The sequence below is a fragment of the Bos indicus x Bos taurus genome, chromosome 16 (assembly GCF_003369695.1).
Source record: "Bos indicus x Bos taurus breed Angus x Brahman F1 hybrid chromosome 16, Bos_hybrid_MaternalHap_v2.0, whole genome shotgun sequence".
NCBI lineage: Eukaryota > Metazoa > Chordata > Mammalia > Artiodactyla > Bovidae > Bos > Bos indicus x Bos taurus.
In genome coordinates, this window is record NC_040091.1 from 26063643 (window position 1) to 26079910 (window position 16268).

The 16268-nt window shown below is 44.4% G+C and overlaps 1 protein-coding gene across 4 annotated transcripts in view; it reads right to left on the reverse strand.

Moving 5' to 3' along the window:
- Window positions 1–16268, reverse strand: part of SUSD4 (sushi domain containing 4) — a 133626-nt gene that overhangs the window by 31328 nt on the left and 86030 nt on the right. For all 4 annotated transcript variants that reach the window (XM_027564523.1, XM_027564524.1, XM_027564525.1 and 1 more), the window contains 2 exons: window positions 6227–6400; window positions 1804–1992 (listed from right to left, as the gene is read on the reverse strand). In XM_027564523.1, coding sequence (XP_027420324.1) covers window positions 1804–1992; window positions 6227–6400 — 363 coding nt within the window. The remainder of the gene's footprint in view (window positions 1–1803; window positions 1993–6226; window positions 6401–16268) is intronic.

The window sequence follows — 16268 nt, forward strand, 5'->3', positions numbered from 1 at the left end:
CCATGAGACTCATTTCCAATCAGAAGTCAGTCACAGCCTCCCGTTTATAACCTTAACTCTTTGCCCCTTAAAGTGAGAGTTTGTTTTATGCCTATTCACATCATACTCCCTAAGCTCCAGAAAAACTGCTTTCAAAGTCCCCAAATGAAGCTCAGAATATGAGGGTCTGAAATACATTTAAACCAAACTTGAAAAGATTTGAAGACAGGCATTTCAAATGGATAAAATCGTATCATGATATCTTTAATAACCAGTCCTCTAGTTCTGGTTATCAGAGCAGGGAGAAACCTCCAGGAACCAGAAAAGCCTGCATTCTTCAGCAGCCTGTGCTCACCTCACCTGCCAGCGGTAGTTCCCTGTGGAAACAGAGGGGATGACCTTCTCCTTCTAGGCTAGGGTTGCCAGATTTCACAAATGAAAATATAGGACACTGAGTTATCGCTGAAGTTCCGATAAACAAAAATTACAAAGAGAAATTGTTGTCCATAAGTAAGGGCCACCCAATATTTAGGACATGTTCATATTAAACAATTATTTGTTGTTTATCTGAAATTCAGATTTAACTGGTTTTTGGTACTTTATCTGACATCTCTATAAGTGGGCTCTGATCCCTTAGGAGATTTAGGATGGGTGGGAAGTAGGGGTGAGTGGGGGCTCCACTTACCAGCCTAGGAGAACAGGACCACTGATGGCCCAGGCTGGCAACCTCATTTCTCCAAGCACCAGGCACCCCTCCCTTTCATCTCTTCTCCCTTCCCCTTCAAGGAGGCTCCATGGCTCCAGCCAACCCACTCTAATTCATGGTCTTCCTTAGGAGATACCGCTGATCACTGCCCTCCACCCCCAACACACCTCCCATCTTAACCTCATCCTACACTGAGGTACATGCGTGGAGATGGTGCTTGTAAGAACTTGCTGGTTTCTATGTTCTATTCTGTTTTGATTTGTTTCCCAAGAAAAGCTACAGATGGGTTTTGGAGGGGTTCCTGATTAGAGATTTCCTTTCATTTTTTTCCTCTTCCCATATTTCTCCATTTTTTCTTCCCCCTCCTGCCCACTGTATTCAGATGCCAAGAAGTAAATCAGTATGTGTTTCCTTCAGTCATAATTTCAAGACCTGAATTAAAGTGAAAGCTGAGCCAGCAGGCCCAACTTGCCTAGGAAGTTTTTAAAACTCTGCAATCACAGACACTGGCTTGATTCTGGCAATGGATGCTTTGACTCCCGCCCCCCGCCCCCCACCTCCATGGCCACTATGTCATACTACTGATTAGTGGTCTTTAAGTGAACCACACTCAAAAATAAACACATATATTTAACCAAAACGAGCAGGAAAGATCTCTTGGTTTCAGGCTTCCGAGTGTGTGCTTGCAGCAAAACATTTACAGCCAAGCCATAAAACGCATGGAAATAGGAAGAAACATTGACACAACAATAAAACGAGGGGTGAGATTAACGATGCCATAATACAATCTGTTTTCGTTTGGTGCAGAGAAATTAATTTTTGAAGACATCTCATTTAACTTTGCAATATTTTGCAGTTTAACCTTTGACGCTTGAAACTTTTCTCTTTCGTCCCCTTTAAGCCTAAGGATGGGGGAAGCCAGTTTTATGTCTGGCTGTTTAAGTACTGCTTCATGGCAGATGACCAGGCTTGCTGCCTCTGCTCGGGACGGAGGCAAGCAATGTGTACTCAGGGAACAAAAGTTATTGCTGATCGTAATTTCTCAGCTCTTCACCTCCTATGGAAACCTCCACTTTAATAAGCCAAAATTCAACTTCCACAAGGATAAGATGTGTTACCTTCCAGAGCAAGGCACCGGGGTGGGCTGGACGACCAGATAAGGTTGTGCAAGCATTCAAGATACTCTGACCCCTCGAGTTTGAATCCAGGGAAGCAGTGATAGGAGATGACAGTTCCCACTGGGAAGGAGGTCTGGAACTCGGAGATGTTCACGTAGCCATTAGAAGAGGCAAGTGGTCTCAGACAGCCTGTGATGTGGGAAAGACAAGGGTAAGTAACTTTATGAGGCTACCTTCATATACCTGAAAGACAAAGCACTATACATCTTTTGGATTCCCCCACTGTACACATGGCACAGCCTCTGAGGACTGTGCACCTTGTATGCTCAGACCTCCTTATCTCTGTATTTACTATCTTTCTAAAGCAGGCATCTCCTTTTATAGTTGCAAGTGGCTCCAAGAGGGTCAGACAAGTAGGGAAGAAGTAAAGGGAGGTGTGGCTAAGGCTCAGGACCGCTTGGCTGGTGGTCCCAGCCCTGGCTGCTCATTACAATCATCTGAGGAAATTTTTAAAAACACCAATAGCTGGCTCTGTGCCCAAGGCTGATGCACAGCCTGGGCACCCCTATCTTTTTTTTAAAGCTCCCCAAGTAACCTTCAAGTGGCCATCAGGGCTGAGAACAACTAACGTGCCACAGAAACAAGAGACATTCCAACCGTTTCAGCGGGTGGTGGCTTGAGAATGTGTGTGTGTTGGTCTCTCAGTCATGTCTGACTCTTTGCAGCCCCATGGACTGAGCCCGCCAACCTCCTCTGTCCATGGAATTCTCCAGGCCAGAACACTGGAGTGGGTTGCCATTCCTTTTTCCAGAGGATCTTTCTGACCCAGGCATCAAGCCTGGGTCTCCTGCATTGCAGGCAGATTCTTTACCATCTGAGCCACCAATGTTGGGATGCAAACTGGATTCCAGGGCAACAACTGATTGAATTGACACCTGCCTGACACATTGCAAGGAAAATTTTGAAAAATCCAGCTGTGTTTTAGGTGAACTAGGAAAGCAGCATGTAGGGCAGTGGTTCTCAAACTTGAGAGCTACCCATAGAGACGGCTGGTATGGGACAGACGCTGGGCCCCACCCCCTGAGCTGCTGGTTCGCTGGGTCCACGCGGAGCTCAAGCATCAGCACTGCTAAAGGTTTGCAGGTGCTGCCGCTGTGGCTGCTGCTGGGGGCACCGGGCTTTGTGCAGACCTGCTACAGCGAGTCTGTGCACAGAGTTCTGTGTGCTGTCTGATTGCGCATGAGACCTGGATGCCTCCTTCTGTAAATCAGTAGCTGCCTTTTTGTCCTGAAGGCTGTGCAGCCCAGTGGAACATTCCCGTAGTACAGCATCCCTCTTGGTGTGGCATCCGCTGTGATCATGGAGTTTCTTATTGGCTTCAGCAGTTTCACTGGAGGGAATAATGAGAGCTGCAGAGCTGGTGCTCTTCCCAGAGAGAACTAATTGTGTGTGAAGTAAATAACGGATAATGGGAATATCTACTTTCCCTTTCAATCACCATGTACAAATTATATCGCGCACGCACCGCAGCGAGTGATGGAATTCCTCTCCTAAGCTGACTTTGGGGCATATTACAAGTGATAGAGAGGCTCTGTGTTGAGTGAGCTGCTTGGGTCAGTGCCCCAGGATGTGACATCCATATCAGGGCAGGACCAGAGTGAATGAGGGCGTACAGAATGCAGGAGGTACTCACTCTGGGGCTGTGCCAGTGTCAACCTGCCCCACTGCGGCCTGGTGTCCCAGAGCCCTGAAGACCCCATAGACCCCAAAGATCCCTGCCCGGAACCAGCCACACTCAGGATGGACCAGATCATAAACACATGGTGTTAGGCCATTCTTTCTGGCAGTCCCAACAGCCTTAAATGATTTTTTTTTAATTTTTTAAAAATTAGTTTTTGGCTGACCACACAGCATGTGAGATCTTTGTTCCCCAACCAGGGATCGAAACTGTAGCCCCTGTATTGGAACTGCAGAGTCTTAACCACTGAAGTTCCGAATAATTTTTTTTCTTTTTTTTTTTGAGCTGAAAACTGACAGTGTTCATGGCAAAACAGAAATGGGGGGAGGGAAGCTTGCAATCAGGAATAAACAGGATCAGTAGCTGAGGGGGGGGGGGCGGGGAAGATAAGCAAATCAACACAAACAGGGAAGGTGTTATAACTCCTGAGCAGGGTTCAAATGAGTGAGCACATTTGGGTGCCCATTCCCCCTCCTGGGAAGGAGTGCAGTTCTAAGCTCCCCACGTGGGTAACTGTATCCCCTAAGTAAAAAACTGACTCTGACCCACAGGGAGAAGGAAGCATCTCCTAAAACAGGGGAATGGCCTTGGGACAGTCCCCCATCCAACCCCAAAAGGAGATGGAAGTAGGGGTTGTAACATGTGCAGCTAATCAGAGAAGGAAAGCTACGCCACTCTTGGTCTCTGACAGCCTGTCCTAAAAATACAGTAGAAAACTGGCTTCGACTCAATAGGTGAATGTGATTTCTATTTGCACTTTGAGATAATAGAGAGAAGGCTCCTCAGGCTTTAACCCCTGGATCTATAGGTGCAAATAAAAATTACAGGATGAAATGTCACTCGAAGGGCCAATTATATTCCCCCCAGGGACTCCAGAGGTGTCAGACTCTCTACAGCAACCCTGCTGTGTCTGTGAGGATGGGAGGGAGGTGCAGGGGCTGGAAGGGGGATCAGGGCCCAGAACAGGGGCACCTCCTCTGTGGGGACCAAGGGCTCTGAGGAGGGATGACGGTGGCCATAGGCTGTATTGCTCTCAGAAGAAGCACACCTCTCAAGATTAGCAGCCAGCTCATTTGTTGTTGAAAAAAAACCCATCAAAGCTGTGTTAAGGACTGAGATATAGTAAGTGGTGGTGGAGGCATAAGGGGTCCCAGACAGAGCAAGAAAAAGCCTGCACTTGAACTCCTAATGATGACACTCCAAGACGTCTATCACCATAGGGCATTTAAAAAAGAAAATCATTGGGGCAAAAAGAACTCATAAAGAAGCATCCTGTATTTACGTGACATAAAAGGAAATGGAAAGCGTAGGAGAACTAAAAGAAAAGTGGAAAATGTGAAAGCAAGAAGGGGTTGGAGTCTGAAATAATTATCTTGGTTTGGATATCGCTGCAGGATCAGAACGAAGCAGTGGTTGATAAAGTTCATTTGGATAAACAGCCCCACCTAAAACATGCCTGCTGATTCTAAGGAGAGTGAGTCTCTGACAGTGCAAATAAATCACGCATCTCCTTTAACAAGGTAACACATAACAGCTCAACAACACAGGAAGTTTCTGGGGAACAAGTAGGAAGGTGAGGACCTGGACTGTCTTGGTCCTCCTAATCCTGAAGCCTTTGTTTCTTCAAGGGGCCGTGGCTCTTAAGCCCTCGCATGAGGAAATGATTTATTTCCAACTATGGGGCGTGCAAAGCAATATCAGAGTCTGCCAGTGTTGATTTCCAAGCAGAAAGTTGACATCCGCCTCAACTTTAACATGCCAGTGCTTTTGGTGCAAATAAGGCTGCTCGCCCTCTCCCTTGGATGATGAATTATGCATGGGCTTCTTGGTCCTTTGGTCCAAGTCACATGTCAAAAAATAAAAATCAGAATTAATGTGAACTGGAGGGCTTATTTTCACAAACAGGGCCCTCTGTGTCTGCCTAGGCAAATTTAAAAAATGCAAGAGGATAAATATTCACCGTCTGGTTTGGATGAAATTTGAATTTGATTATTTTTCTGCTCCTCATGCATTATAAAAAAGGATAACATTATTAAGAGAAAATGGCCTCTGTACGATTGGCTTTAAATATATTCGTACCACAACCGAAATCAGTATAAATGCTCTGTTATTTCCATTAAATATATAATAGTTCATCATTGTGTTCACAACCCAGTTACAAAGCTCCTAATTCTGCAACTACTTTTGGTTTCTTAGAATAAAGGAGACAGCCAGCATTCTAAAGAATAAAGTACTTTCCATTTAAACTTTTAAACTTTACAGCTGGGTATAGGGAGCTAGAGAGAATCACAGGGATCGATGTGAAGATTCCAAAAACAGAGCTTTGGTGATCAGAGTACAGAACGGCTGAACCACGGTGTGTGCATGACACTGTGTTTCCCTTCGTCATTTGCCAGCTTCCCAGGTGGCTCAGTGGTCAAGAATCCACCTGCCAATGCAGGAGATGTGGGTTCAATCCTTGGGTTGGGAAGATCCCCTGGAGGAGGGCACGGCAACCCACTCCAGTATTCTTGCCTGGAGAATCCCATGGACAGAGGAACCTGGCAGGCTACAGTCCATGGGGTCGCAAAGGGTTGGACATGACTGAGCGACTAAACAACTGCCACCTTATTAGAGAAACGTGCACTTGATCTGCAGTCGAGTCTCAAAGCAGAGCTGAGAACCACAGCCTCCATTTGCCCCTACCTTGACAGATGGGCAGATTGTCCCACGTTCCGTCATCACGACATAATGAAACCACATTGTATAGGTCGGGGTACCGGATCTTGAATCCTTCATGACAAGTGATGATTAGCTTATCTCCGTGTCTGTATGTCTTGTTATGAATCTCAGCATCTTCAATTTGCGGGATGCGGCAATCTGCAATTGTGCAAAAAGGATACATTATTTTTGGAATTCAAAGCCATTGTGGTTCACAGTTTCACAAGAAAGCTCTTATTTTCAGACTTGGTCTCGACCTACACAGCAATCTGATAAACAGTTCCTTATTTATCACTAAGGCTCAGGTCCCAAAGAGAAGCAGTAGAAGCTGCAGAATCTTCTTCACAGAGAAACAGGAAGAGGAGTTGTGGGTGCAGAGGTCCAAGCCCAAAAGGAAGCTGGTTTTCTGCCTTCAACACTTCCCACCCTACAGCTGAGCTTACAGATAATTCTGGAAATGAATGAAGAAAGACCAAAGCTGGGGGTTCACCTGAACTGTCTGGTGGGTTGCCCACTTGGTGGCATCTGTGGATGGTACACAGCACCAAACAGCCTGGCTGGCTGGTCTCACGCAGCTCTGCTGCCTCTGCCTGGGGGGCCAGGGCCAGGGCCTGATAAGGAAATAGGCTTTGCAGAACAGCAGGGGGCTGAGCTGTGACTGTATTGGCTGTTAGCATTTCCCATCCGCTTTATCTGTTTTTAAAAAGATAATTTCGAATAACTAGAGCAGCACCTAGTACTGCCACTATCACAAAGGCTCAGAGGAAGCAGCTACTGTCTCCTAACCCTAACCCTAACCCTAATCATCACTTGTCATGAACGAGTCAAGATCTGGTACCTCGACCTATTGGAAAAGGCAATGGCAACCCCCTCCAGTATTCTTGCCTGGAGAATCCCATGGACAGAGGAGCCTGGCGGGCTATAGTTAATAGGGTTGCAAAGAGTCGGACACGACTGACTATGTCAGCACAGACACAGCACACCCCGACCTATACGCTGTTTCGTTATTTTGGGAAGACGGAACATGGGACAATCTGCCCGTCTGTCAAGGCAGGGGCAGATGAAGGCTGTGGTTCTCAGCTCAGCTTTGACTTCTGCTCTGGGAGGGGAAGACTCATGGCAAGAGTCAGGGGAAGAGCAGTGGGGCGGGGTGGGGATCAGCAGCCCACGCAACAGAATGGGCAACAAAAGATACAATAGAACTAGGGACTTCCCTGGTGGTCCAGTGGTTAAGAATCTGCCTTCCAGTGCAGGGGATGTGGGTTCGATCCCTGGTCAGGGAACTAAGATCCCACATGCCGTGGGGCAACTGAGCCTGTGTGCCGCAACTAGAGAGAAGCCAGTATGCCTCAATGAAAGACACTGCATAATGCAACTAAGACCTGATGCAGCAAAATAAGTAAAAAATAAATGAACAAATAAAACTAATCAATGGGTAATCATCTGCTTCTAACTCTGTCTACCTCCAGTTTACCTGTGGGACACTCACTCTGCTGGCAAGTTGCAATCCTGCTCCTTCTGGCTCCTCACTCTAAACACCAGCCAACTAATTCCATCTGGATTTTGTTTTTGTTGTTGTTGTTGTTGTAATTTGTCGTTTGCTTGTTTTTTAGTGGAGTGTAGTTGATTAATAAAGTTGTGTTAGTCTCAGGTGTACAGCAAAGGGAATCAGTTATACATATATATGCGTCCTTTTTCAGATTCTTTTCCCATTTAGGTTATTACAGAATATTAAGCAGTGCTATTCAGTGTCTCCTTGGTGGTCTTCTATTTTAAATATAGCAGTGTGTATATGTCAATACCATCTGGTGTAAGTCACTTAGGTCACCATGTGTCTCTCTCCAGCTCCTGTTTAAAGTCTCTCATTTTACATGCATATATGTTTAAAAGCATGAGCTATCTATCTCTAGTTTTGGAATCAGGTAGATGAGCTATATTCCCATTTTTGTGTGTCTTAATTTTCTGAAACAAGGCAAAATTTAAAAACAGCATTTTGAGGATCATACAGACTTCCTCCAGAAAATTTTCAATGGATTTCTCAGCCATTCCCCAAAGCCTACTGAATCCAGAATAGTTTGGAATAGTATTCATAAGAAACCTGAGTTTCAGGTTCCTCTAAGCTTTGGACTGTCAGCTCTCAGGCAAAAAGTCCTGGGAACTCTGATGCAGGGACTGGCTGGACGAGGGCTCTGGGGGCTGGGACTTGGGGGGCTTTAAAGAGAGCATGTCACGGGGGTTATCATGTGGGTTTGGGGCTGGGTTTACTGGGAACAGTCTGACAACAACGGACTCCAGAAAACAGAACATCAGTGACAGGAAAACCTCGGGCAGAAAAGGGTCTCCCAGGCAGAGGAGGGACCTGGCAGCTGGAAGACAGGTGTGGTGGCCATTTAGCAACCCACATGGGTCATCAGAGCCCAGTGCTCGTGAGCCCAGCTCTGCTGTGCCCTTAGCCCTCCTTCCCACCATGAGCTTGAGAGCAGGGACTATGCCGCTACTTCCTGTGACGTTCCTTCCATGCTTCCAGACCTCTGTACACACCTGGGGAGGAAAGGCTGAGAGGGGCCGTGGAAACCTGAGAAGCAGATTCATTCCAGGCTCTGGCAGCTAAGCCTCCCCCTGATGATGAGGAAACCCATTATCAGCTCTTCCCTTTGCCTCTGGATCCAACAGAGGGAGTCTTGGCTGGAGACTGGGTTCTGGTTTCAATTTTACCTCTCATTTTTGCATGGAAAGAGTTTTTCAGGCTATGAAAAGAGGTCTTCTAACTGTTCATGTTTTTCTACAAGAATAGCTGACTTCCTCCCAAATGAATCCCAGAATAATCATGACTGGTGCATTCGTGTGTGCTCAGTCGCTTCAGCGGTGTCCGACTCTTTGCGACCCTATGGACTGTAGCCCACTAGGCTCCTGTGTCCATGGGATTCTCCAGGCAAGAATACTGGAGTGGGTTGCCAGGCCCTCCTCGAGGGGATCTCCCCAACGCAGGTATCAAACCCATGTCTCCTGCACCTCCTGCATTACAGGCAGATTCTTTACTGCTGAGACACCCGGGGAAGACCAATCATGACTGGAGACACAGATAATTGACAGTTCTGCACACCACTGCAGCCTTCTTCTTAACGGAAAATGTGAATTACATTTTTTTCAATATCGCTCTGCAGAAATTATTCACATTAAATAAAAACACATTTATCAAGGCATCCGTCTGTAAATCTGGGATGTAAATAGATCCTGTGGTAGTAATTTATATGACTAAACAACTATTTTCATGATTGATTTAAAACTTATTCAAGAATTAACCAGTATACTCAGGAGGTGGTCAGCTAGCAGCAGTAAACTCAGTGGGTGGGAACAGCCATGTGGCTGTAGTAACACAAGGACATTGGCTGACCAGAGTACAAGCACCGAACCTTGTTTCTGAAGGTGGTTACACTCCATAGTAGTCTACAGTATAGCATGCTTTGAACTTCTAATTAGAACATCTTGTTTCCATAGGCAGGAGTCAGGGACTAGAGGTTCAAAGGGGATTCACTGCCTCCCATATGCCAGTACTTTATGTACTCGACTCAAAGAAGAGTCAGCACAGGGAGTGATGCAGGACCAATTTACTACATGAGGTGATCCCCATATTCACTGGGGAGTCAGTGGAAGTTTGGAGTTTAAATTCCACCATGGTAGAAAGACCAGGAGCATCTGTGCTCTACATGTAAAGACAAAACTCAAATAGACCAGCTCTAGCAAAGCCTAAACTAAACTGTGATAGGAGAAAATTCTGTCCAGAGCCTTTCTAATTTTTTTTTTTAAATCCAGAATAGCTGGCACCCAGTCCTCCCACTGAAGGAGGGTAATATAGAAAGAAAAAAGCATCTGGGAAAAGTCCCAACCCATCAGTGGTAGCAGCCAACAACTGTAGTCCTTATTTTTATGGAAAGAAACATACCAGGATCTTTAGTCTCTGAAAAGAAACACATACATCTTCATCAATTCTAAAGTTTTCAATAGAAATAACACAATTTTCTGTAGCACCAATGCATTCAGCCAACACAAAGAATTTGTAAAAGCAACCGCAAAAATATTGTTATCAAAGACTATGAAAAGAAGGTCTATCAGTAACTGATTCTATTGAGTAGAATCAGGTCAACAGTCAAGACTTTTGTCTACAGAGTATCAATGGGCACTTTGGAAATATAACTTGAGGCTTCCATGCCTGACATCCTCTTTCACAAACCTACAACTATCATTATTTTTGTGTCCTGCTTCTAGTAACAATGAGAATTTAATATAATAAATAAATAAAGGAGTGGACAGAGACCCTAAGGCGGTCCTACACACATATACCCATGTACAAATCAATTGATCCAATTAGTTGCAGACAGCAAAGTCCTAAAGGATGGAGCAGTAAAGAGAAAGAGGAATTTCAAAGAATATGTGCCATATTTTAAGATTTATTTTTCTTTAAAATGTTGGTTGGGGCTTCCCAAGTGGTGCTATTGGTAAAGAATCTGCCTGCCAATGCGGGAAATATAAGAGACACAGGTTCAATCCCTGAGTTGAGAAGATGCCCTAGGGGATGGCATGACACCATTCTAGCATTCTTGCCTGGAGAATCCCATGGACAGAGGCGCCTGGTGGGCTATAGTCCATAGGGTCACAGAGAGTCAGACACAACTGAAGCAACTTAGCAAAATGTTAGTCATATGTGAAAACAAATCTGATTCCTTTAAAATGACAAACTTCTGCATCAATATGCCTGCCAAAGTGTTCACAGAAGCATGAATACATGATACACACTTAGAGATTCATAATTCCTATTAGCATATTAAAGGCTCTGAAAGCCTTGCTGTAAAGAATTCTACTGGATCTAGTTTAAGCCAGCATCTGTAAAGCTTATTATTCATCCATCAGTTCATTCAATCATTGAGTTACTGAGCATTACCTCTAGTCCTGGTACATTCTAGGTGTTGAGGATAGAGAAAACGTCAAGAATTTTACTCTTGTGGCATTTGCATGGCAGGAGACTGCTAACAGGCAAATTATCAGGTAAGTGAGCTAGAAAATAATAGGCAATGATCACTGCTATGATGAACACGTAACAAGGTAACAGAAGAGGGACTGACTCGGGGACTCCTTTAATTTGGGAAGACAGGAAAGGCGCCTCTCTAATGACAAGAAGAATCCAATCATGTGTGGATTGGGGAGAAGAGTATTTCAGGCGGAGGGAACTGCCACTACACAGGCCAGGAGAGAGTTCAGTGTCCTTAAAAACCCAAAGGAAGATTAGAGTGCCTGGAATATAGTAAGCGAGAGTAAGATGGAAAGGTCAGATCATGCAGAGCCTTGTAGATAAGGACAGGGCATTTGTTTTTACTTCAGTGTGGTGCGAACTCCTGGACTTCTAAAGCACGGGCCATGATATGCTCTGTATCTTGTGGGTATGTGCAGTAAGGGGCTGGCCTTGCCCAAAGGGTGTTCTGGCCTTTGCCCTCAGCTCCTGGGAAGTAACCACTAAGTCCCTGGAATGTGCAATCTGAGATGAGTATCTTTTTTAATTGGAGCTTAAAGATTGAGGGCAGGAGAAAAGGGGGATGACAGAGGATGAGATGGTTGGATGGCATCAGCGACTCAATGGACATGAATTTGAGCAAACTCCAGGAGATAGTGGACAGAGGAGCCTGGTGCGCTGCAGTCCATGGGGTTGCAAAGAGTCAGATACCACTGAGCGACTGAACAACAACAGTGTGCTTTGGCCAGCCAGGCAACATCGGCCCATGCAGTTACCAGCTCTACTTTGGAAAGAACTGGAGATGCACAAATGGCCAACCATGTCTACATGACCGAGCTCCAATTAAGATGCTGGACACCAAGCCTCGGTGAGCTTCTCCGGTTGTCAATACTCAATGTGTATTGACACGCACTGTTGCTGGGGAACAGGCCCTGTGTGTACAGCTCACTGGGAGAGAAATACTAAAAGCTCATGCCTGGTTCCTCCTGGACCTGTGTGCCTCTCTTCCTAGATAATGTTAATCTGCGTCCTTTCACTGCCATACATCATAATCGTGAGTATCATCAGTCCTTCTGGTGAATTACTGAACCTGAAGATGGACTTGGGGACTTCTAAACTTGTGACTGGGTTCAGAGTGATAGTCTTGGGGACCCTTGAACTTGCAGTTGGTTACAGAGGTGATGGTGGTTTGGGGGGAGTCCCCAAACCTTGTATCACAACACCCTTTTTTTAACTTACTATCTACTAACACCCCTCAGAATCACAGCTGTGTATCCGTGGTGCTCCACATCGCTACTATTCTACAGAACTCCTGCTCCATGCAATAGTGCTTAGAGAACTGTTCTGACCACCATCATTTACTTGGAATAGAATCAACTGCAGCTAATGATGTCATCATAAACCAGCAACATGAGAAAAGTAGAGGCGAGGGTTGGTGCTATTCAGAAAGGCGATGACTGGAGACAGTGGCTTCTTCATTGAAAAGGGGCACCACCATGTGGGTAGTTTTGCTTTGGGAGCAGGGCTAGCTCAGGCTGTTTCTTTCTCCTTTGTAGGATACTGACTCTTACAAAAACAGAAGACACACCAGGACAGGGTACTCAAGACCACATGGCTCTCAGCTGAATGTTAAAGTGGAATTATCATGAGGCCATCCTTAAAAACCACTGAGAAAAAGGCATGCGGAAAAGAACTGCATGGAGTCATGTTATTATAAATAAGCATGTTTCTTGTACTTTGTGTTTTCTTTTGATCTATAGATTGGTATATTTTATTTATTTGTGGTGGAAAAAGGCAATTAGTATCTGTTATTTAAAGTATTTATATTTAACACTTGGATAGTAATTCTTTCTACAGAAAGAATTCTTAGGGGTCCACTCTGAAGGACTCAGACCATTATACATGTCTTTTAAGCATACATAGAAAATTTACAAAACTTGACCATATTTGGGCCATAAAACAAGAACACATTTCAAAAGACTGAGACTATAGAGTATGTTTTCTGGTAACAGTGAAACAGACTTGAATACAGCCATCCCTCAGTATCCATGGGGCACTGATTCCAAGTAAGACCTCCTCCCCCACCCCATGGACACCAAAATCCACGGATGCCCACATCTCTTATACAATATGGTGAAGCATTTGTATACAACCTACACACATCCTCCTGTATACTTCAAATCATCTCTAGATTAATACAATGTAAATTACATGTAAATAGTTGCAAATAATGATATGATAATATAAAAAACTAAGTCACATAATGCAAGAAGATATTTTTAGCACATACAAACAATGTAGGGCTTGTATTCAGTACATATTAAAAACTCAGTATAAATAAAAATCAATGAGAAAAAGACAACTCAGTAGATAAATGGGCAAGTGAATTGAACAGGCACTTCATAAGAGAGGATAACAAGGTGTTCAATAAATATACAAAAAGGTGTTTAACTTCCTACTCACCAGGGAAACCACAAGCTACCACTAAATACCCACCGGCGTCTAAAATACTGATAATGCAAGTGTTGGCAAGGAGTAACTGGGACTCTCACCCTCTGTTGCGGGAGTGTAAATTGGCACAACCACTTTGGATAATGGCAGTACCTATTAACACTAAAATACAGATATATCCTACAATCCAGCATGTTCAATCATAGGAGTATATCCAATAGAACGTGGATATATATATATATTCACCAAGAGGTGTGTTCAAGAATGTTCACAGCAGCCCTATTTGTAACAGACCCAATTGGAAAAACATTAAATTTTCATTAACAGCGGAGTGTTAAAATATTGTCTATTCATGTAACAGAACACGATGTAGCAATGCCAGTGAACAAACTACAGCCACAGGCCGTAACATGCATGGGGGCTTCCCTGCTGGTCCAGTGGGGAAACCTCCAAGCTCCTAATGCAGGGGGCCCAGGTTCGATCCCTACTCAGGGCACTAAATCCCACAAGGTGCAACTAAGACTCTGCATGCTGCAGCAAAGGTCAACGATCCCATGTGTGGCAGCTAAGACCCGGCACAGCCAAATAAGTAAATAAATATTTTTTAAAATCAATACATGCATGACTTTTACAAACATAAAGTAGAAGTCCAACATAAAATTATACTTACTTTATAATTCCATGTATATAAACTCAAAACTAAGACAAAAGTAAGTTAAGCTTAAAATAGTACCATTTTTAGGAATGCATCAGTTCAGTTCAGGTCAGTTCAGTCACTCAGTCATGTCCGACTCTTTGCAACCCCATGAACCGCAGCACGCCAGGCCTCCCTGTCCATCACCAACTCCCAGAGTCCTCCCAGACCCATGTCCGTTGAGTCGGTGATGTCATTCAACCATCTCATCCTCTGTTGTCCCCTTCTCCTCCTGCCCTTAATCTTTCCCAGCATCAGGGGCTTTTCCAATGAGTCAGCTCTCCGCATCAGGTGGCCAAAGTATTGGAGTTTCAGCTTCAACATCAGTCACTCCAATGAATACCCAGAACTGATCTCCTTTAGGATGGACTAGCTGGATCTCCTTGAAGTCCAAGGGACTCTCAAGAGTCTTCTCCAACACCACAGTTCAAAAGCATCAATTCTTCTGCACTCAGCTTTCTTTATAGTCCAACTCTCACATCCATACATGACCACTGGAAAAACCATAGCCTTGACTAGATGGACGTTTGCTGGCAAAGTAATGTCTCTGCTTTTTAATATGCTATCTAGGTTGTTTATAACTTTCCTTCCAAGGAATAAGCGTCTTTTACTTTCATGGCTGCAATCACCATCCGCAGTGATTTTAGAGTCCAGAAAAATAAAGTCTGACACTGTTTCCACTGTTTCCCCATCTATTTGCCATGAAGTGATGGGACCAGATGCCATGATCTTTGTTTTCTGAATGTTAAGTTTTAAGCCAACTTTTTCACTCTCCTCTTTCACTTTCATCAAGAGGCTCTTTAGTTCTTCTTCACTTTCTGCCATAAGGGTGGTGTCATCTGCATATCTGAGGTTATTGATATACTTCCAGACAAAGTGATTACCATGGGAAATGATCACCATGATTCAGGGAAGGGGTTATCTCAGAGAGGCAGAGGGGAGGCAGCAACTGGGAGGGGGCTTCTGGGATACCAGTGATGCTCTACAACTTCACCTGGATAATCATGACAAGAGCGTTTGATTTGTGATAACTCACTGAACTGTTTGGTTCTATATGAATCTCTCTATATATGTTATATTTTATGAATTTTAAAAGGTTAAAGAAACAACAACAAAATTAATCCAGAAAGAGGAGTAAGGGAATTCACTGTGAAGGCACTGATCTTTCCCAGCTACACTGGGAGCTTCTGGGCCTGACAGATAATGCTTACCAGAATTTCGGGAAATGAACGACTAAATATCTTGGGGTGACATTTAAATTTCCAAAAGCATAAAACTTTAATTATTTTCTAGAAACTATTTTCTTTTTAAAAAACCTTTGAGGTCTCTTTCCACCTTCCAGAGGTAGACTATATTTTCAACAATGAAATGATAGAAGCACTTGGTTGTCAGAGCTGAGCTCACAAGAAAAATAAAAGAATGTCATTCAAATACCAGTCTCATGGGCTGGGGACTTTTGGAAATTCTAACCTACATCTTGATGTTCTACTTGTGGAGTGCCTATGGCAAATATCTCAAGGTGTGCTCTGAGGCCTGCCAGCATGAGGATCTCCTGGAGGTGCCTGCTAAATTCAGATTCCTAATGCATATAAATCTCTAAGAGGAGGTCTGGTGAGGTGCATTTCTAACACACACTTTGGGCAATTCCCATGAAGTCAAAGTTGAGAACCACTGCTTCATGGATACACAAAGTGATTGACTAGCAGAGGCTGGCTCACATTTAACAAGTCCCCACCATCCTTAGCAGCTATGTCAGACAAATGTAGTAAAGAACAGAATCCTATCTGAGCAGCTGGAAGGCAGCTCTGCGCCCAAGGCCTCTCCCTCTGCAGTCAGGTGTGGGATTCCAAAGAGATCTGCATCATAACAGGACTCTC